Raw genomic sequence first — 20,763 nt, 5'->3', positions numbered from 1 at the left:
CCAACAATGTGCAAATTCCAATTGTGTACAACCTGAACTAGAGGTAGCAGGGTCCTCAGGAAATCAATCAGAGAGGTTGGCAGACTTGCAAATGTCGCATGCCATGGATCCAACTCCTTGTTTTCTTGTGCTTAGATGGGGTGGGAGAGGGGTAATGATTGTATGTGTGTGTGTGTGTGTGTGTGTGTGTGTGTGTGTGTGAAAAACAGGGAGGAAAGGAGAGAAAACAGAAGAAAAGAGGAGAGAGAAAGAGAGAGAGAGAGAGAGAGAGAAAGAGAGAGAGAGAGAGAGAGAGAGAGAGAGAGAGAGAGAGAGAGAGAGAGAGAGAGAGAGAGAGAGAGATCTGGTGTATGTACGAGCAGGATTGTCAGCTGTACTGGTTTGAGATGGTTGTGGTGGCAACAAGTGGCTGAATGAGATGTACATGTACAGCCACATGATATCTATTTTTATTTCATTTTTTCAGTTATCAAGTATTTATTTTCTCTCCCTTCCATCATCTCTCCCCTTGGAAAAAAAGAAAAAGCAAAATAAGACCCTTGAAACAGATATGCATAGTCAAGCAAAACAAATTGCCATATTGGCCAGGTCCAATAATATGTGTCTCACTGTGCAGTCTAAGTCCACCACTTCTCTGTCAGGAGGTGGGTAGCATGTATACATCTTTGGTTCCCTGTAATTATGGTTGGTCATTGCATTGATCATAGCTCTTAAGTGTTTCATATTTGTCTGTCATTATCATGTTGGTATTGTACAAATTTTTCTCCTAGGTCTGCTCACTTCATTCTACATAAGTTCATTCAAGTCTTTCCAGGTTTCTCTGAAACAGTCCCTTTCAACATTTCTTATGGCACATTCATATACCATAATTTGTTCTTCACTTCGCTAATTGATGGGCACCCCCTTAGTTTCCAGTTCTTTGCCATCATATGAAGAGATACTATAAATACTGTTATACAAAAGAGGTTTTTTTTTTTCCCCTCTTTCTCTGATCTCTTTGGAGTGTAGGTCTAGTATCACTGGATCAAGGGTTTGTTCAGTTTAGTATCTTTCATGACATATTCCTAAATTGCTTTTCAGAAGACATCTAAAACAACCTCTAACCAGTAACAGGCAAAACCAGATTTCAATCCTTCCAGAAAGACAGCTCCCTGATCTTCTGAAAATCATGAGTGAAAGGCTCCCTCACAAGTCTATTGTCATCCAGCAGTCAGTCTTCAGTCCATGCCGCCTTTCCCTGGCCTACTGGGATTCACAACAGGAAGGAAAGTGTGGCTAGTCTTCTTGACTTGGGAGTATTTCCAACAGAGAGGCAATATAACTGATCATATTCTTTCCCCTTCCACTAGTCAAGAACTTGAGCTGTAAGCAACTTTCTATTTCCCTCAAATCATAAGACTTCTGAGGAAATCAAAATCACCCTCTTAACTAAGAAGTAGACACATTTCAGGGGCTGATGATATAGGAATTTAAACCATAAAGATAAAATGCTAAAGTACTTTGGAATCCTACCAGAGACAAAAAGTGCAAATAGCCATGTCCAATACAAGTAAGGCATGGAGCATAGGGATTAGTGGGAGAAATGGCCCCCAGCCAGTGCTCTCTGAGTCTTCTGACTGGGGCTAAGTTATTAAATCTTTATTATAAGAACTGCAGATTTGGGGGATTTTGATGAAAAACTCTTCCTCCGGACAATCCCAATGAACAGCAGCACCAGTCAGTCTACAAAAAGCACACCAAGTTTCTCATTGCAAAGGATCCATAGACAAAGAGCATAAATGCCCCTCAGAGTTCAATCAGCAAGTCTGTTCTGCTATAGATACTGATAACATGCTAGTAACGAAACATCTAGATGTTCTTTCCAAACCTTTCCATGATTACCAAAAATTGTCCCCCAACCATCAGATTGCATTTCTATCCAAGATACATTCTAAGAGGTTTATACCATTCCTCTTGGAGAGACAGACCCATAACTAGGGTGGGACAAGAAAGGCTTTGCCCCAGGATGTTGTATATCTAGAATAGCGTGTTTTCTCCTCCCCCTAACAATGGGGGTCTTCACATATCTTCTGCTCCTTTGCTAGCTCCAAATCACAGCTCCTACAATCATAGCATGATCACTTATACTTTTCCCCACATCCTGAGTTGCCACCCCAGCAGCAGCTCAGGGTCTCTGTTTTCTCCCCATGGTGTGATATTTCAGAAGACCTTGTTTCCAAGGTCTCTCACCCCAGACACCAGAGTTGCTAGTAATGGCTTTGCTGGTAATTCTTTCTTGTCTATTCTGACTCAGTATGAGGTCAAAAGAAACTTATAGATTAGAAAGTTACTATACTTCAGTCCAACATGGCCACCCTTCAGCATGCACTCCTTTCCTTTTCTTTATTCCAGATAGAAAAGCTACTGAGTGATTAGCTATACTGCTAAGGAAGCAATCTGTTATACTAGGGGCAGCCTATAGCAGGCAAAGCCTACTTGCTTAACAGGGTAATGAGATCTTAATCATCGATTAGATGGACTGCTATCTGAGTACAGTTGAGATTTCCAGATTTTAAAATCATTATTATTTGGTTTTACTAAGTAGACTGGTCTTTTCTCCCTTTCTTGGCCTGGTCTCCCAGTGTTATGCTTCCTATGGAAAAAGATTCTCAGGCCTTTGATGGGCTTTTCTCTAGGAGATCAGACACATTCCTGACTTGGCTGATGAGGATGGCTCTTCCACAGCTATCCCTTTCATGTCATCGGGCATCTGGCCATCAGCACGCCACACATTCAGGTCCCCAAAAATACCCATTTCAATCATCTCTTCCTGCCAGGGTATGGGACAATTTCCAGTTGCAAATTCCTGAAAGAACTCAGTATCTGTTCTGTCAAAGACAATCCCTTTAACAGTGGAAAAGGCACCAACATCCTGGATGTTCTTTGCATAGACAGTTCTAGAGTCAGGGATAAAAGGAGGTATCAGCATACCTGTTGGAAGAAAAAAAAATAAGAAACAATAGATGGGCCAAGATAGATTAAGTAAAGAAATAGCCAGTTAAGCAAGGGAGAAATAAACTAAAAATTATATTGAGTTCCAAATAATACCAATAATAACAATAGTTGTTGTTGTTGTTTTGACTAGAGACATTGCCTAGTGTCTAGTAGAGAAAGTGAAGCATGTCCACCTAGATCAGAAACTCTCTGAGTACAGGGACTATATCTCATGCTTCTTTGTGTGGCCCAGAATTACAGGTATAACCTATGGTATATTGTAGTTATTTAATGTTGTTGTTGAGTCAGTTGTGACCAACTCGTCATGACCCCATTTGGGGTTGTCTTGGCAAAGACCACTGCAGTGGTTTGCCATTTCCTTCTCCAGTTCATTTTACAGATGAGGAAACTGAGGCAAAGAAGGTTAAGTGATTTACCCAGGGTCACACAGCTAGTGTATGTCTGAGGCCAGATTTGAACTCAAAATAAGTCTTCCTGATTCCAGGTCTGGTACTCTATCCACTGCACCACCTATGTCCCAGTTGCTCAATGCAATTTGAAAATTCTTTATGTAGTTTGCAAGATTAAATTGGGAGTATGGCAAAGCTGCCAACCACACCCTCAGATTCTAAAATATAAGTGAATGCATACGGACAATCATGTTCTCATCACCTCTTGCCCTGACAAGTGTGATAAATCCTTAACTGGACTCACTACATTCCATCTTTTGCCACTACCAGCCATGCTACACACCACTTCCAGATTATCCTTTCTGAGTCCAGCTTTAATCACATAGGTCCCCTAACCATGAACCTTCAATGGCTCCCTAAACTCCTCAGTTTGGCATTCAAGGCCTTCCAGAGTTTGAAATTTTATCTTTTCAGGCTTATCTCCCACTATATAAAACCTCTAGTCTACTCAGACTGATGTTCTTTTTCCCATTTTTGCATATTTGCTCATGCTGGCGATTTACCTCAAATACCCTACCCTCTAAATCCATTCATCTTTCATATCCCTCAATTCAAATGCCTCCTCTTCCTTGAAGACTTCCCTGATCATCCAATCTGGGTGTCAATTTTTAGAAGTATTATACCACTTAGAGTCTGTACTATTCAAAAGTCTTTATTTCTCACCAGGCTACACACTGGAATTCTCTACCATGCCTCCAGACAGCCATTCATTCTGAGAAGGTGAAGAAAGACTCCAGCTGTGGAATTCACACCTGGAAAGTATCTCCTGCTTCTAGCCCCTCCCTCTGATTAGATGGTTCCTCCCAGAACCTATATTTAAGGAGGGCTTGCAGGCTAGCCATGTCTTCAGTTCTCACCAGGGTGAACTCCAGACTTTCTACCATGCTCCAAGTCAAGCTGGGTACCTTCTTCCTCACCCTTCATTCCTACTCTTCAGTTTCCTTTTATATTTTATCTTCCCTTATCCTCCATTAGAATGGAAGTTCCTTGAGGGCAGGGACTGTCCTTTTTGCTTATTTTTTTCCCTCAGGGCTTAGCTCCCTAACTGACTAGTACCTTTCATATTCTGCCTTGTGTCCTACTTATTTGTGCACATCTTATACACTAGACTACATGCCAGGCTTTAGATCTGAATTCAAATTTATTTATTTATTATTTATACAAATTTATCAATCATTTAATATCTCCATTGGACAAATTTCAGGTCCTTTCTTAAAAGTGGGTTTTAATAGATTTAGAACCAGAAGACACCTCAGAGACTTTAGTCACTTAGACCTGAACTCAAATTCAGCTTCAGACATTTACTAGATATAAGTCACTGTGCAAGTCACTTCATCTCCTTTGCCTCAGTTTCCTCATCTGTAAAATGAATTGGAGAAGGAAATGGCAAACCACTGCAGTATCTTTGCCAAGAAAACCCCAAATGGGTTGGACAAGACTGAAAATGACTGAACAAGAACAATAACAACAACTACATATGTTTTATACAGGGTATTCCTAAGTCTTCATACATTTTTAAGCTATTAAAAGTTATATGAAAGTTATTAAGCTGGGATGTGTGTGTGTTGTGTGTGTGTGTAATTGCACTAAGACTTTTGGGATGCCCAGTATTTAATTATTTATTAATTGTCTATGTTGTCTATATATTATCTCTCCCAACATGCCAGAGAAGCTCTTTGAGGGCATGTTATATTTTTTAAGTATTTGTACCTTCAGTGTTTAGCACAGTGCCTGGCTAATAACAGACACAATAAATTGCTTGTTAAATACATGAATAATGATAGATTAATAATGTCTTAATGATTATAAATTATCAATAACTGTTCATTATTAATAATTAATGTATTATTAATAATTATGAACAATGTCTTAATAATAATTGCTTGTTAAGTACATCAATAATGACAGATCTTTACAGATGAGACATCTGTAAAGCTCTTTGCATACCTTAGAGTGCTAGACACAAGTCAACTATTGTTACTATTTTTTTTCAAGTATGGATACACTAAACCCTTGTTACAGTACCAGCTTCTAGCTGCCTCCAGTTGATATCCTTGAAGAGGACATTGACTCGGAGCTCATCACAGTTGCCATTTTTGAATCCAGCACGCTTCCCTGGATCTTTTTCAAGAAGGGCTTCACAGAAGTCCTTGCTGGCCTTGCTGAATTTCTCTGTGTACTTTACAGACTCAGAAATAATTCTCTGTTTGAGCTCTTTATTTTCAACCTAAGAGGAGAAAACACTGGAGCAGGTTAAACTCTACAGACAGATACAAGTTACTAGTAGCCAACCATAAGCAAAATTCTAAAGCTGTTGAATTTGGGGGGCCTTACTCCAATCTATTTAGATGCCTAGTATGCTTGAACTATCGTACCTACATCTATCCCACCAAAACCTGCTCTAAGGAAAGGATGGAGGGAAGGCAGCACAGGGTAGTGGAAAGAATGCTTGCTGAATTTGGAGTCAGATAACCCAAGCTTGAATTACTGCTCTGCACTTATCACCTGTGTGACTTGGGGTAAGTGGCTTCACCTACTTGGGCCTCAGTATCCTTATCTGTCAAATGAGGGGGTTAGAAACCAGGAAGTGTCTGAGGTGTTTTCCAGTTCTGAATCTTTTAAAACCGCTCTTAAGAAAGGACCTGAAATTTGTCCAGTGGAAATATTACATGATTGCTAAAACTAACTGTCCTTTTAGTTCTGCAACCTGGAAGAAAATTAGTTATTTCCTTAGTAGTTATAAACTGCCAGTATTTTACTTTGGTGGTCTGAGGAGTAAGATTTGTTTCTTTGACTTTACTAAGGGAAAGAGTTGATTTGACTTGTGTTACTTCTCTGACCAGAGATTTAGGTCCTCGTTGTAAAATTTGTGGAGTTTCTTTCTGGTTGGTAGTAGCTCCAGTTCAAGGAAGTCTTATTTTTCAGTTTATGAACTGTGCGCTATAAGATCAAAGAGGCTGAGTCACAAGAAAAGGAGAAAGGGCCCTAGAATCACAGCCCCCAAAGTCACAAGGATTCAATCATTAATTCAAGGCTTTCTTCTCTGATTCTTCACCTGATAGACCTGGAGAAACCTCTTATGGTGAAAATCTGGCTTTACCTCCTATTCCTCTATACCTATTTACCCATCTTTCAAAATCCAGTCCCAAATCCTCCATAGATGTTGCCCAAAAGTAGAAGTTAGGGAGCTCTTTGAAGAATGAGGGGAAATCATAAGAAATAAATATAGTTTAAATTCTGTTCCATGGTCTCGGATGGTAATTAATAAAATTAAGTAGCTGAAGGTGGTCTCAGGTTTGGACAAACCAGTGAAAATTTAGTGGGATTGAGGTGCTGATAGAAGTGTAAATGGAGTTCAGGGTTAAGTTTACTGAAACTTAGAGAAATACAAGGATGTGTAAGTTATCTGCAGATGCTTTGTCTGAAATATGGGAAGTTGTTTGTTGCTCTAAGAACTATTCTGAGACATGGGTTTAAATCTTGCCTCAGATACTTATTAGCCTGCTTTAGAGATATCACTCAATCAAGAGTGAACACTAACACAAAGAAGCAAGCCCCTGACACAGTTTCAGAAAAATCAGAGAAGACTTATGTGAATTGATACAGTATAAAGTAAGCAGAGGCAGGAGAATAATTTATACAGTAAAAATTTTTAAGTTGTTTTTCAGTCATGTCTGACTCTCTGTGACCCCATTTGGGGTTTTCTAGACTAAGATATTAGAATGGTTTGCCATTTCCTTCTCCAGCTTATTTTATAGATGAAGAACTGAGGCAAACAGGGTTAGGTGACTTGCCCAGGGTCACACAGCTAGTATGTGTCTGAGGCCAGATTTGAACTGATGAAGATGAGTCTTTCTGACTCCAGGCCCAGGAATAACAATATCATAGAATAATTGATACACTAACAACACCATCATAAAGACAAATAACTTTGAAGACTTCAGAACTCTGGTCAATGCCATGACCAACCATGATTCCTGAGGACCAGTGATGAAGTATGCTCCCCACTTCCTGACAGAGAGTGAACTCAGATTGAGACATATTTCTTGGACGTGGCCAATCCAGGAATTTGTTTTGCTTGACTTTGCATATTTGCTACAAGGGTTTTTTCTTTCTTTTTTTAATGATAGGGCAAGTGGGAGGGGGAGAATAGAGAGTTTCAATTAAAAATAAAAAATAAAAAAAGAAATAAGTCCTTGAAAGCCAAAGTTGCAATCCCAGAATACATGGAGGTATCTCTTTGCCTGACATAAAATCCTCACTTCACTCTCATCCTCCATTACCACCATTATAAAAAAGATTCAGTACCAAATGGCCATCAGTGTAATCATAGGTGCACCTTGCCAGGAGAGCAGATTCTAATACCTTTTCTCCTCTGGCTCGAAAGGGTCCTCTGGCTGCAATCATCTCGTATAATGTAACCCCCAAGGCAAAGTAGTCCACGGAGAAATCATATTCCTCACTCCGAAGTAATTCTGGCGCCATGAAACCTGCAAAGACATTAGCCCCAGCTGAATGCCAAATCCAGAGATTGCAGCTGTACTAGCTGGAAGCACTTATCCTGAGACTTGCAATCATGGAAATGATGCTTTAATGAAACCAAGCACAGTCCAGGATATGATGCGAATTCTCATTTCTCTGCCTCTGTATACATGTAACCCTAATGGAGAAATGACAGAAATATCACACCAGAATCCACTGGAAAAAAGGAAATTTCCTCCTCTCTGCATATCAGCTGGGATGCATTCAGAATCTGTGATTGAAGAAGATATAGTTAATAGTCAGTCAATAAACATTTCTTAAGCGCAGATGTGCCAGGCACTGTGCCAACCACTGGGGATACAAAGAAAGGCAAAAGAAAGTTAGTTTGTCCTATGTTTGGCTTAAGAAATGACTTCCCCTTGCTTATTTTCTTTTTATGTCCATAAAAGGATAATCAATAATGGAAGCAATTCCAGGCCCTAGTCCAGGGCCTCATGCTTTGGAGGAACCATGCAACTGCTCCCTAAGGAGCCTACATACAATGCCAATACTCTAGAAGGAAAGGAAGCACTCTAGATAACTGGTGCTTTAAGAAAGGGTGGGGGAGAGGGAAGAGGATGGAAATAAGAGTTATTTAATCAGCATAAAAAGAGAGGGGGAAGACTGCCCCCCTGGTTACAACTTATTTCCACACACCACTTCATGTAGTCCTTTTTTGAAATCTTTTTTTTCTTTTACAAGGTTGTCAGTGATATTCATTTGAACCAAATTTCACCAATATAAAAAATGTTGAGAGTCCGCAAAGATGATTTTCCTCAGCCCTGATGATTTTCCATGACAAACAACCTTGGACTGAAACATAATGAAATTCTAAATATATGTCATTAGCATGAGAAGTATGTATAGTATACTAATTTGGTATTTCACATGAAGAATTGTTCCCATTCCATTCTAATCTTAACAATAACAACAATAACAAAACTAGAACTTATGCAGTGCTTTAAGGTTTAAAAGTCTTTATCCATGTTTTCTCATTTGATTTTCACAACAGGCTGGGAGGTAAGTTCTCTTATTACAGATAAGGAAACTGAGGCTGAGAAGTGAAGTGACTTGCCAGGGACCACACATTTGGCTTCCCCGACTATAAAATGACAGAATTGGAGAAGATGATCTCTGAAGCCCCTTCCAGCTCTGACATTCTAACTGACTGTGAAATATGCAGCATTTATGCAAATGAAAACATTAGTGCTTCTCTTCATGGCAATGACAGGGGGGCCCTCTAGTGGGCATGCCTATCAATGCGATGAGCAAAATGTATTGTATTCACCGTCAAAATGAAGGGGCTCAAATGCCATCTCAACATTTGGATTTGATTCAGTTTTTATTAAATTGTATTTAAATTAAAATATGATTAAACTCTGTAACATTTTGGTGTCAAGCAATTGTTTATATTTCCTTTCTGAAACAATATAGATTATCATCCCATATTGAGGATCCACAAGGCTTAGACCTGGATAGGAAGCCATCAAGCCAAGGACGACCTAGGTTCAAGTCCTACCTCTAACACATATTAGCTGTGCAACCCTGGGCAAGTCATTTGACCTCTGAGTGTTTTAGGTCAGGTTATGATTATAAGGTGTTGATGTAGTAACACCAAAAAAAAGGAATATATAAGTGTATGTGGTTTTCTAAGTCAAATGCAGCTTGCAGGGATCCTTATGTATGGTTTAGTGGTGCTAATTTTTATTTGAGTTGGACACCACTGATTTAGGCAATTCTCTGACACTATTCGTTGTAGAGAAGGTGCTGACCTACATTCACAGAGAGCTTTAGTTGAGAATTCCTTATGACAAAGAAATCACAGGTCCAGTGCCTTTCCTTATTCCTATCCCTATCTTCAGATATTTTAAATAAAAGGAAGAGAGTGGACTGGGTTGCCTTTGGGGAATTGAAAGGTTCTTTAATAACCCCCTAACCTTCTCCCTAAAACAAGGCTTTTTTGATACCAATATTCCAATTGGTGTATGGACTCAAGTCATAGAACGCTACAGTCTCAAGAATTAAAATTCAGTATCACTCAGAGGGCAATGGAGAGGCATATGGTGGCTGTAACATATTCCAAATAAGGGACTGCAAAGAAGAGAATGGTACAGTACAGAGCACACTGACTCAGAAAATCTCAGTTCAAATTCCACCTTTGACACTTACTATATATATGACCTCAGGCAAGTTGCTTTACCTCCCTGGGTCTCAGTTTATTCGTCTGTAAAATGGGGAGTTGAACTACTTAGCCTCTGACTACTCTGGACTACATAGTCCCTTCCATCTCTCAAGCTATGATTCTATAAACATTGGAATAAAAGAGGTCATCAGAAAGATGTATAATTAAAAAAAAAAGGAAGAAGCCAAGATGATCATGAGGCCAGAGTGGTTTCATGATTTTATGAAAAAGCAAGGAAGAACCTATCAGCAATATTGGGTGGGCCCCCTTTAATGAACTTTTGTGAAGGCATGAACAAGAGTCAATCACACATGATATAAAGAATTTAATGGGTTGCATTTTTGGAGGGGACTTCCACGTGGATGAGATCATAAAACCATTTGTGTTTTGAGTCTCATAAAATGCATGACTCAAGTCCTATAGGATCATATCTAGTTATGGAAGAGAAAAAAAATGTTGAGTTGCACCTAGTGTCTGGGTGAGCTATGTGAAGAATCAAGCAAGAGTCAGGACCTATCTAACAAACTGAGATCAGGGTAAAACGGAAATGTAAACCAAGCCATCATGACAGCCTCACTCCGATCCCATCCTCAGAACTGCCTTTTTTTTTTATTATTGAATTCAATGAATGATGAACAAGCTCCAGATTATATCTTCTCAGGTGATAAGAGAGATCATATAATCATACAAAATCTCATATATCTTTTGTTGTTGTTTAGTCGTTCCAGTCATGTCCATTTGGGGTTCTCTTAGCAAAGATACTGGAATGGTTTGCCATTTCCTTCTCCAACTGACTTTACAGATGAGGAAACTGAGGCCAAGAGGGTTAAGTGACTTGCCTAGGTCACACAGCTAGTAGTCTGAGGTTGTATTTGAACTCGTGAAGATGAGTTTTCTGATTCCAAGCCCAGTGTTCTATCTATTCACTGTGCCACCTAGTTGTCTTTTCATGTATCTTTTTTTTTTTTTTTTTTTGGTGTGGCAATTGGGGTTAAGTGACTTGCCAAGAGTCATACAGCTAGGAAGTATTATGTGTCTGAGGCCGGATTTGAACTCAGGTCCTCCTGACTCCAAGTCTGGTGCTCTATCTACTACGCCACCTAGCGTCTCATATATCTTAATATAACCAAAATCATGCTATGACAAGGCAGGTTCTAAAGGGCTTTACTGCATTTTGTAATTATTGAAGGGTTTTGTACAACCACCTAACAGCACGATAAGGTGAACGGTGTCAGGGAGGAAGACCAACTCATTGCTTTCAATTACATTGACTTCCTTCCCACTTAAAGGAAGCACACTTAAAGACATAGCCACAATGTTCAAGCACCCTTCTCAATACAAAAGCTTTGGATAAACAACTGGCCCAAACCACTATGTTTTCAAGAAAATATAACCAGGGAGTCAAGTGCCAGATTCCAGGCTCTCATCTTCAAAATGTTACCGGAAGAAAGTCTCACAGATGGCAGGGTCTTTCTGATTTGGGTCTTTGTATGCCAAGTGCCTATCACCAATGCCTTGCCTATAATAGGTGCCAAATAAATGTTTGCTGATTACCATATAAGGAAGGATATGGAGTCTCTTAGGTAATAAGGCATCAGCAAAGCAATTACAGATTATTTATGCTGGATGACATAATGGATAGAGCACTGAATTGGAATCAAGAAGATATGAGTATAAATCCTGCCTCAGGTTATTTACTAGCTATGTGACCCAGGACAAGTCATTTAACCTCTCTCAGCCTCAATTTCCTCATCTGTAAAATATGGATTTATCATGGACCCTATCAGGGTTGTTATAAAGATCAAATGGCATTACATATGTAAAGTGCTTTTCAAACTTTCAAGTGCTATATAAATGTCTATTATTATTCTAATTAGAGGAAACAGTGGGATCAGTGAAATGATGAGTGCTGGAAAGATTAGGATTGGCAGGAGAGCCACCAGTCACCTTCCTACAACCACATGTCCACCGCTCCTCCAACGTCCCAAAGAAGTGCTGCATTTCATCCCCTACCCCTCTTAAATGACTCATTCTCACTGTGACCTTGAGCAAATCACCACCCTTCAGGACTTCAGTTCCTTATCCGTAATTGAAGGGGTGGTCTAGTTAGCCTCAAATGTCCCTTCCAAACCTATGGGGCAGCAAGGCAGTAAGACACACCCAGCAACAGAGATCTTGCATTGGATTGCTGAACTCTCTTACAAATGCTGGGTCCCCCAATTTTTGGTATCCCCAGTACTTAGCCCAGTGCTTGGCACAGAAGAAGCACTTAATAAATGCATTTTCATTCATTCATTCCAGGCCTAAAACTACAATCTTACAACCTGATTCGGGGAGGTCCAGCCTTGCTTCTTTAAGAAAGCTACCATTTCTATATTGACCAAACAAAGTGACATCCTCCCCTCCTTAAGAAGCTCTTGGTTTCTCCTAAGGCATGACTTGACTGAGCAGCATCTCTGTCTTTCTCCACCACTCTATGCCCCTACAGGTGTTTACCTGGGGTGCCCGCATAACCTTTTGTCTTTGTCTGTCCTTCCTTCAGTTCCACAGCAAGGCCAAGATCAGAAATCCGGACGTTCCCTGAAAAGCAAACATCAGAAGTGGTCAGATGAGGACAAACATAATAAAGGAAGCAGGCATACCCAGCACCTTGCTGGAGTCACAATGCAGAGTTCTGTACACACCCCTCCCAGGAAGGCAATCAGTAGGCTAAGGTCACAGACAACTCAGAAACAACCTCTTTCACTCCTCTCCATTGGCAAAACCTTAGCCATGTCCAACAGTCCTCCACAATCAATTAGAATTTGCAAAGATAATTTCTCCCCAAAGCCAAATATTTGCACCATTCCTGAATTTCATATGGATTTAATTATGTGGCTTATTAGTACTTATTCAATTCAATAAATGTTTATTAAGCGTCTTGACCCTGATACTGATTGCTGATACCAAGACAATAAATGAAACAGTTTCCACCTGTATAGAACAAAATGTGTCATAACTGCAAAGGGAAATCAGTTAAAAGCAAGTCAAAAGCCCATTCTGTACATGTTTAGGACTGCATTTTAAGAGCTCTCTGACATGAGTTTTAATCAATCAATAAAGATACACTAATTAGTCATCAATAAGTGCTTTTTATGTGTCGGGCATTGTACTAAAGGCTGGGGATGAAAAAAAGGCAAAAAGTCCTCTGTCTTCAAGGAGTTTGCATTCAAGTAGGATATATACATAATTAAAATGCATCTATAAATATAAAATAGATGTAAGGTATTTGTAAAGGGGAGGTACTGGCAGCTATAATACAATTATAAATCATATTTATAATTTATATTTTTATTTATACTAAATATATTTTTATATATTGATATAATTTATTTAAATATATATTTAACAGCACATCATAGGCAGAAAGTAAAAACATTTGCTAGGAATTTGACCCTTAAATCATAAATATTCACTAGTGATTCTATATAAGGCAGCTGGGTGGCACAGAGGATAGAGTACCAGGTCTAGAGTCAGGAAGATGCTTCTTGAGTTCAAACCTGGCCTCAAGTACTTACTAGCAGTGTGACCTTGGGTAAGTCACTTAACTCTATTTGCTTCATTTTCCTGTCTGGTAGAATGAGCTGGAGAAGGAAATGGCAAACCATTCCAATATCTCTGTCAAGAAAACCCCAAATGGGGTCACAAAGAGTCGGATATGACTGAAATGACCAAACAAGTGATTCTATGAATTGCAGGCTTCACACAGTTAAATCAAACCTCTGTAACCTGTCTTACCAGTTTCACTCAAGTTTGGTAAAAACGATGGATGAGATGCCCCTTGAAAAATTGTTAATGGTGGCCATTTTGTTTCAAGATGAAAGCCTGGACTTCAAATCAAACTTAAGGTGCACATCGATACTCTTTAAGTGTGCCAAAACACCAGCCCACTCCTCCTAAAGATTCTGTGGGTCAGCTGGACACACAAATTCAAAATATTGAGTAAGCAGATTGGAACAGAGGCCTCCCTTCCCTGGATCAATCATTTTGATGACTGATCATCCCAAATCTGAAGATAACACATTGAAGAGCAAATGGTAATAGACAGACTGGTTGGTTACACAGGGCAGGTAACACTTACCGTCATTATCCAACAGGACATTCTCTGGTTTGAGATCCCTATACACAATTCTCTTCTGGTGGAGGTGTTCCATGCCACAGATGATCTGGGCAATGTAAAAGACGGCTCTTGCTTCCTCAAAACCAGGATTCTCCTCATCGACATTGTAAATGTGATACCTGGCAGAGCAGAATACCATGGAAGAAGTGGGTACTTCCTGGGGCCTATCTATAATCATATTAATAGCTGACATTATATGAGGTTCACAAAGTGCTTTGCGAGAGATTATCTCATTTGATCCTCATAACAACTCTGTGAAGTAGATGCTATTATTACCCCCATTTTACAGATGAAGAAACTGAGGCCTAGATAGGCTAAGTGACATGCCCAGGGTTACATAGCTAGTGAGTATACTGCATGTCCACAATTTAAATAGAAAACAAAATTGTCATCATAGGATGGTTGCTACATTTAGGGGAAAATACACCTCACCGTTGGATATCTCTAAGAAACATTTTGTTCAGTTTTTATCCCAATTTTCAGTTGCCTAGGGAAATGAAGAACACAGACAAATTGAATGAAAGCTATAGATAACCCCAAGACCTCATTTCAGCTTCCCCCCAGCCTTTAAGCAGAAATACTAAGGAGCATTGGTTGGTTGAACTTGTCAGAATCACAGAAGGTAGAGTCATAACAGACTTTTGAGGTCATCTCGTCCATCATTCCTCATTTTGCACATGAAGAACCTCATGGCCAGAGAAATTGAGTGATTTTCTAAACCAACATAGGAATTAAGTGGCACTAAAGTAGCTAGGAGATGAAGTAGACAAAGCATTTGGCCTGGAGTCAGAAAGATGCGAGTTCAAATCCCAACTCAGACACTTAATACCAGTGTGACCCTGAGCAAGTCATTTAACCTCCACCTGCCTCAGCTTCCTCAACTGTAAAATGAGTATAGAATGATATCATGTTTGTAAATTGCTTAGCACAATGCCTAGAACAGAGTAAGCTCAATAAATGCTTGTTCCTTTCCCCTCCCTAAGCTAGAACAATAATCATTCAGCCCCATTCATTTTACTTCTTCCATTGCCATTTATTAGCAACACTTTGTGTTACAAATCACCAAGTTTTTATTCTTGTGCTATTCTAAACTCTGTCTCTCTCCACCTCTCTCTGTCTCTGTCTCTGTCTCTGTCTTTATCTCTGTCTCTGTCTATTGCTCTGTGTGTGTGTGTGTGTGTGTGTGTGTGTGTGTGTCTTTCTTTCTTGCTTTTCCCAAAACAATAGCTAGGTGGCACAGCAGATAGAGTTCCAGGCCTGAAGTCAAGACGACCTGAGTTCAATTCTGGCCTCAGACACTTACTAACTGGGTGACCCTAGGAAAGTCATTTCACCCTGTTTTCCTCAGTTTCCTCACATGTAAAATGATCTGAAGAAGGAAATGGCAAATCACTTCAGCATCTTTGCCAAGAAAACCCCAAATTGGGTCACAAAGAGTTGGACATGACTGAAACAACTGAACAACAACAATAACAATATACTTGTTACCTCTAGCCTACTAATAGCTTTCAAGGCTCCAATCTGAAGAATAATTATGAAGTTAGCAAAGTTTATCTTTAGTGTCCTTACTCCTCTATAATACTCATCGTCCTCCTTCTCCACCCCCCCTCCCCAAACAACCCAGTACTCACATATCCTCAAATCCTTCTCCTGGGGAAAAAATGCTAAAATATAAATCATGTAAGTATAATCTCTTTCCTAGGGGTATTGATGCTAGCTGAGAACCTAAGAAAAGAATCTTCTTATAGCAAAATTCCAGGCAAAACAGAAAGACAATGTAAGAGATACTTTTGTTGGTCCTTTTTAGCTAGAGGAAAGGTGGTATTGTTGTTAGAAAACCAGGAAGAACTAATCTACCTCCAACACATCCTGGATGTTTGACCCTGGACAAATCTCTCACTATTCTAGGCATCTCTTTAAGACTCAAAGTTACAGAAAAGGTACCAACCTGTACTGTCGTTGGGAATTCCCTCTACCCCATTCCTATGGCTTCCTGCCTATGTCAAATCACACCATGGAGACAGTTGTCTACTATATCCTAGGTCTGATTTGCATCTTACTAAGACCATCCTAACTAAGACCACTTCTCACAAAAGGATACTGTTATATCACTTTGGCCCATCCCAACCCTACCCTACTTCCCACTTTGGATCAAGGGTTCAATTTACCTTAAGTCTCCTCCATTCATTATTGTCATCACCAAACAGAGGTCAGTTTTGGTTTCAAATGCATAGGCCAAAGAAACTATAAACCTGCTATGGACCTTCGCTAGGATCCTCTTCTCTACCATAGCGCCCTAGAAAGCAAAATTCTGAATAAGTTAACACATTTTAGGCTGAAAAAAATGCATTCCCCACAAATTCCCAAATTCAATAAAATAATACTTATATATTCTGTACCACCCCTCCCTCCAAGGGATTCTCTCCATGCATATCAATATTTCTGTAATCTAAACAGGAGAAACAGTGACAATGATCAAAAACAATTAGCCTTTAGTTATCAAAAAAACAATCTCAAAGACCTTCACCAACACATACTAGCCCCATTTCACAGATGGAAAAACTGATTCCTCATAAAATCACAAAGGTACAAAGGGGTCACCTCATCTAATCACTTGCTTCCAGGCAAATTAATGTCTAAAGTAGCCAGGTTAGAAGGTGCTGCATTTTGTTTGTAAAAGACAGCCAGAGATGACAATTCCACAACCTCCCTTGATAGGCCTGTTGCAGTGTTTAATCCCCTTACAGTCAAGCAGTTCTTCCTTATGTCTAACCGAGCTTTCTCTTGCTGCAATGTCAGCCCATTTCCTCTTGTTCAGGCCTCTGCAGAGATGGAGAGCAACTGGTCAGTGTCCTCCCAAATCATTTAATATATTTATTTTAAAACCTTTTTACTTTCTATTTAAATGTGTCTTTAAAAATTTGTTCTGTTAACCTTGGATTTGCAACTAGAAAGAGGATATAATTTCTTGGGGGAAAGAGAAAGAAAGCCTGGCATCAGAAAGGTTTGTAAGTAAGCCTACACTGGGGAAAAATGTAAATTTTACTTAATTTTTACCCATATCTAGTTAATTTATTGATCTGGAAGAAGAAAGTATTATGATAAGTATTAGGAGATGGACTGGCCCTAGGATTTCATTGGCATAAGGAATTCCCATGTGAAGAAACTGTCTTTACCAATATAGGTCAGCATCTACTCTACAACTCATAGTCTTGGCAAGTTGCCTAGATTCAGCACACTGAGAGGTCAGGTGTCACCCAGCATCACATAGACAGTATGTGGAAGAGGCAACACTTGAATCCAAGTCTTCCTGGTTTCAAAGCCGGCTCTCTTTCCATTATGCCAAACTACCTCTCTTGAACAGGCAAAAGGAATATTTACTACCTTTCTAAGATTCCATCATCAGAATTCTACAGGCTTTTTCTTGGAACTCATGTTCCCCTGGATTGATTTAATATTTTTGTCTTTAACCTCTTCAACTCAGATCAATTGATCAGAGATACAGCCATACCAAGCATAATGTGAAGACACCATCTAGTTGTGTGCTAATTCTTTCTCTTTCTTCCTTCCTTCTTTCCTTCCTTTCTTCCTTTCTCATTCTTCTTTCCTAGCTTCCTTCCTTTCTTTCATTTCTTCCTTCCTTCCTTTCTTTCTTCTTTCCTTCCTTTCTTTCATTCTTTCTTTTTGTTCTCTCCCTCCCTTCCTTCTTTCCTTTCTTTTTCTTCCTTCCTTCTTTCCTTCCTTCCTTCCTTCCTCTTTCTTCCTTTCTTTCTTTCTTTCTTTCTTTCTTTCTTTCTTTCTTTCTTTCTTTCTTTCTTTCTTTCTTTCTTTCTTTCTTCCTTTCTTTCCTTCCAGTTACAGACTGTCACGACTCACCAAATAGTATTGGTTTCTATCTTTCTTCCCATCATAGATTGTCCCCACTACACTATCGAGTTGCATGCTATTTGTTTGTTTCTTTCTTTAAACCATTCTCAGACTGTCCCCACTTACAAATTTCCTTCATTTGTAATGAAGTTACAATGAAGTGTTAGTACTAGTTGCCTTGAGCAACCTTTGGAGGAAAACAGAGCACCTCACTTGGTCAGGAATGTGGGAAGGCCAATAAATGTGTTTCCGAGTCATTTTCAAGCAATTTACACAGATTTTCTCAAATGAAACACTGGCATAAGTGAAGCTGCAGTGGACCCCATGCAGTAGGACCCCACCATGACATGGAGTAACTTCATTTTTTTATTTCATTTAGGATACAATGTGCATTTCCTATAAAGTGAAGGTTAGTGTTAGCCTCTACTACCAATATTATGAGGAGGTCTAACTGCATATTTGGTCAAATTAATATATGTTTGGCACTGAAATCCCTAAGAGGCAGATGTGGTATAGTGGATATAAGGCTGGCCTTCTAGCCAGGATAAACCTGGATTCAAGTCCTACCTCTGACGTACACTGGTTTTGTGACTGGGCAAATCACTTAATCCTTCAATGCTCTAGGCAAATACATTTTAAATTGCAGAAAAAGGGCGAATCTGTGTTGTTTGAGGGAGTTTCCTCACCCACGATTTCCCTATTCCGATGAAATTACAGGTCCCAGCTGTATCCCTAGCCCCAAAAGTAAAGTTGTGCCACTCTTTTTAGAGCACAAAGTAAGTTACTGTTGTGCTGAGTGTATTTCCAAAAGCCAGGCTGAGGCTGCTGGAAGAATGAGGCACTCCTACAGTTACATTTCAGTGGTAGCGGTTTAAAAAAATATAAGATCACGTCTATATCAATACATCTTATGGGTCGGCTACAAACCAGGGTCTGAGAATATCCGGTCTACTTTTAAAACAACTGATATTAATTACAAGAACGGGAGGAGGTAAACCATATAATCACTGGACTGGAAGAGGTGTCAAGAGGTCATTTGATCCATTCTCCTCCTTCAGTGATCTAGCTTTCAGCGTCATAAAACATCAAAACTCAGCTCCTGTAGCACCTCATTTTAATGATATAACATATTTTTTTGGTCTGGACCTGTGATTTCATGTGCATAGGGAGCTCCCAGGTGGGAAGACTCCCTCTTCCAGTGTAGAACGGCATCTTTGTTGTTTTGAGCACTAAGGTTAAATGGTTTGCCTATGGTCACACAGCCAGGATGTGTCAGCTGTGAGACTTGAATCCAGGTTGTTCTGACTCAAAGGCCATCTTTCTATTCACTACATCATGGTTGCTTCTCATTAGATTGACCAGAACACTAGCCATGGACAGTTTGGCTACTACTCCAAGTCAGGATTTTCTATCCCCAAAATGCAAGCCAATGCAAGCCACCTCTACTCTGTATTAGAGCTATAAAGAGAGAGTGACCAAATTTTACATCCTAATTAATGTACCACCATGCCCCCTTACCCACAACCTTGCCACCTCCCACCTCTGCCCCACTTTGGGAATCTCAAAAGCATTTACTTTGGACTTGCTGGGACCTATTTGCTGCTGCTTACTTGATACCCTTTTCTTTTCTTCAGCCTCTTCTTATTCAGTTTTTTACAGGCGTACATCTTGCCTGTGGCTTTCATCTGGCAACCTGACACCTCCCCAAAACCCCCTTTTCCCAGGACCCTGAAGTCCAAAAACCAGTCTTCCCCGATGGGCTGGGCTTCCAGCCACTTCCACTGCAGGAATCTCAAGAAATACAAGCTCTCCAGGTACTCTTGGAAGGGAGCCTCACTCAGGTAGCACAGGGTTGCCTGAAGAAGAGGTCGGAAGAGTCCATTGGGGATGCTTGAGTGTTTCTCCTTGACCTTCTCAACCATCCCCTCCTCCAGGAAGCTGCAGAAAAGCTTGGCCTTGGGGTCCAGGTAGTCGGCAAGGATGGCCTGGGCTTTTTGAAGGCGAAAATCATTATCCGCCGTATCGTAGTCCTCGATGTCCCTCCATAACTCGACAGCAGGGACATATCGCTCATCATTTTTTAGGAACTGCTGAAAGAGGCGCTTGCCAATAGGCTGCTCAGAGCAAATGTTTTCAAATTCTAAGTTAAGAGTGTCCCGTAGGGATTCACATTTGGAGAGAGGAGGTAGTTTGAGCTTCGAAAGGTACTTCTTGTCCCGGGATAAATGGGAACTACCACTTGCATCGAAACTGCCCCGGGCAGCTATGAAGGCAGAATTGGCCACAACGGTCTCCAATGATCCAAAATCCATCCCTCGGGCTCTTCAGTCTCTGGGTTCAGGCATGAGAAGTCATGAGTTAAAGCTGAATTGTAAGAGTCCACCAGGATCCTGAGAACTGGTTTTCTGGGATTGACCTGTTGCCCTTGGCCTGTGGCACCCTCCTGCCCTCACAGGGACAAGGGAGATGTCCTGTCCAGTGCAATGATCAAGGGAGAAGCAATGCAAAAAGCAAACAGTTCCCCAGAGTCCTGGGTAATGTGCAAGATCAGCACCAATACTAATCCCAGGATCCCCAGATATAGGTGGAGG

At 40.1% G+C, this 20,763-nt stretch overlaps 1 protein-coding gene across 1 annotated transcript; it reads right to left on the bottom strand.

Annotated features, from left to right (window-relative positions):
- Nucleotides 1–2,671: 2,671 nt before the first annotated feature.
- LOC114046097 (rhodopsin kinase) lies at nt 2,672–20,484 on the bottom strand. The gene is made up of 7 exons (XM_027866349.1): nt 19,783–20,484; nt 16,474–16,601; nt 14,267–14,424; nt 12,643–12,726; nt 7,809–7,933; nt 5,469–5,670; nt 2,672–2,970 (listed from the first exon to the last, which is right to left on the bottom strand). Exons 1-7 carry the CDS (start codon nt 20,482–20,484, stop codon nt 2,672–2,674), a joined length of 1,698 nt encoding a protein of 565 aa, XP_027722150.1.
- Nucleotides 20,485–20,763: the final 279 nt, after the last annotated feature.

Source organism: Vombatus ursinus, unplaced genomic scaffold, assembly GCF_900497805.2.
Source record: "Vombatus ursinus unplaced genomic scaffold, bare-nosed wombat genome assembly UNPS02014781.1, whole genome shotgun sequence".
Lineage (NCBI taxonomy): Eukaryota > Metazoa > Chordata > Mammalia > Diprotodontia > Vombatidae > Vombatus > Vombatus ursinus.
Note: the sequence above shows the minus strand (reverse complement) of the source record. Positions and strands in the feature narration are given on the sequence as shown.

Bases quoted from the DNA above. Each gene is read 5' to 3' on its own strand.
- LOC114046097 (XM_027866349.1), bottom strand. From the start codon at position 20,484: ATGGATTTTGGATCATTGGAGACCGTTGTGGCCAATTCTGCCTTCATA. The intron at 16,602-19,782 runs GTAAGCAGCAGC...TTTGCTTTCTAG, and splicing joins AGAAAAGAAAAGGGTATCAA to GGCGCTATGGTAGAGAAGAG. The intron at 2,971-5,468 runs GTACTGTAACAA...TTCTTCCAACAG, and splicing joins CTGGAGGCAGCTAGAAGCTG to GTATGCTGATACCTCCTTTT.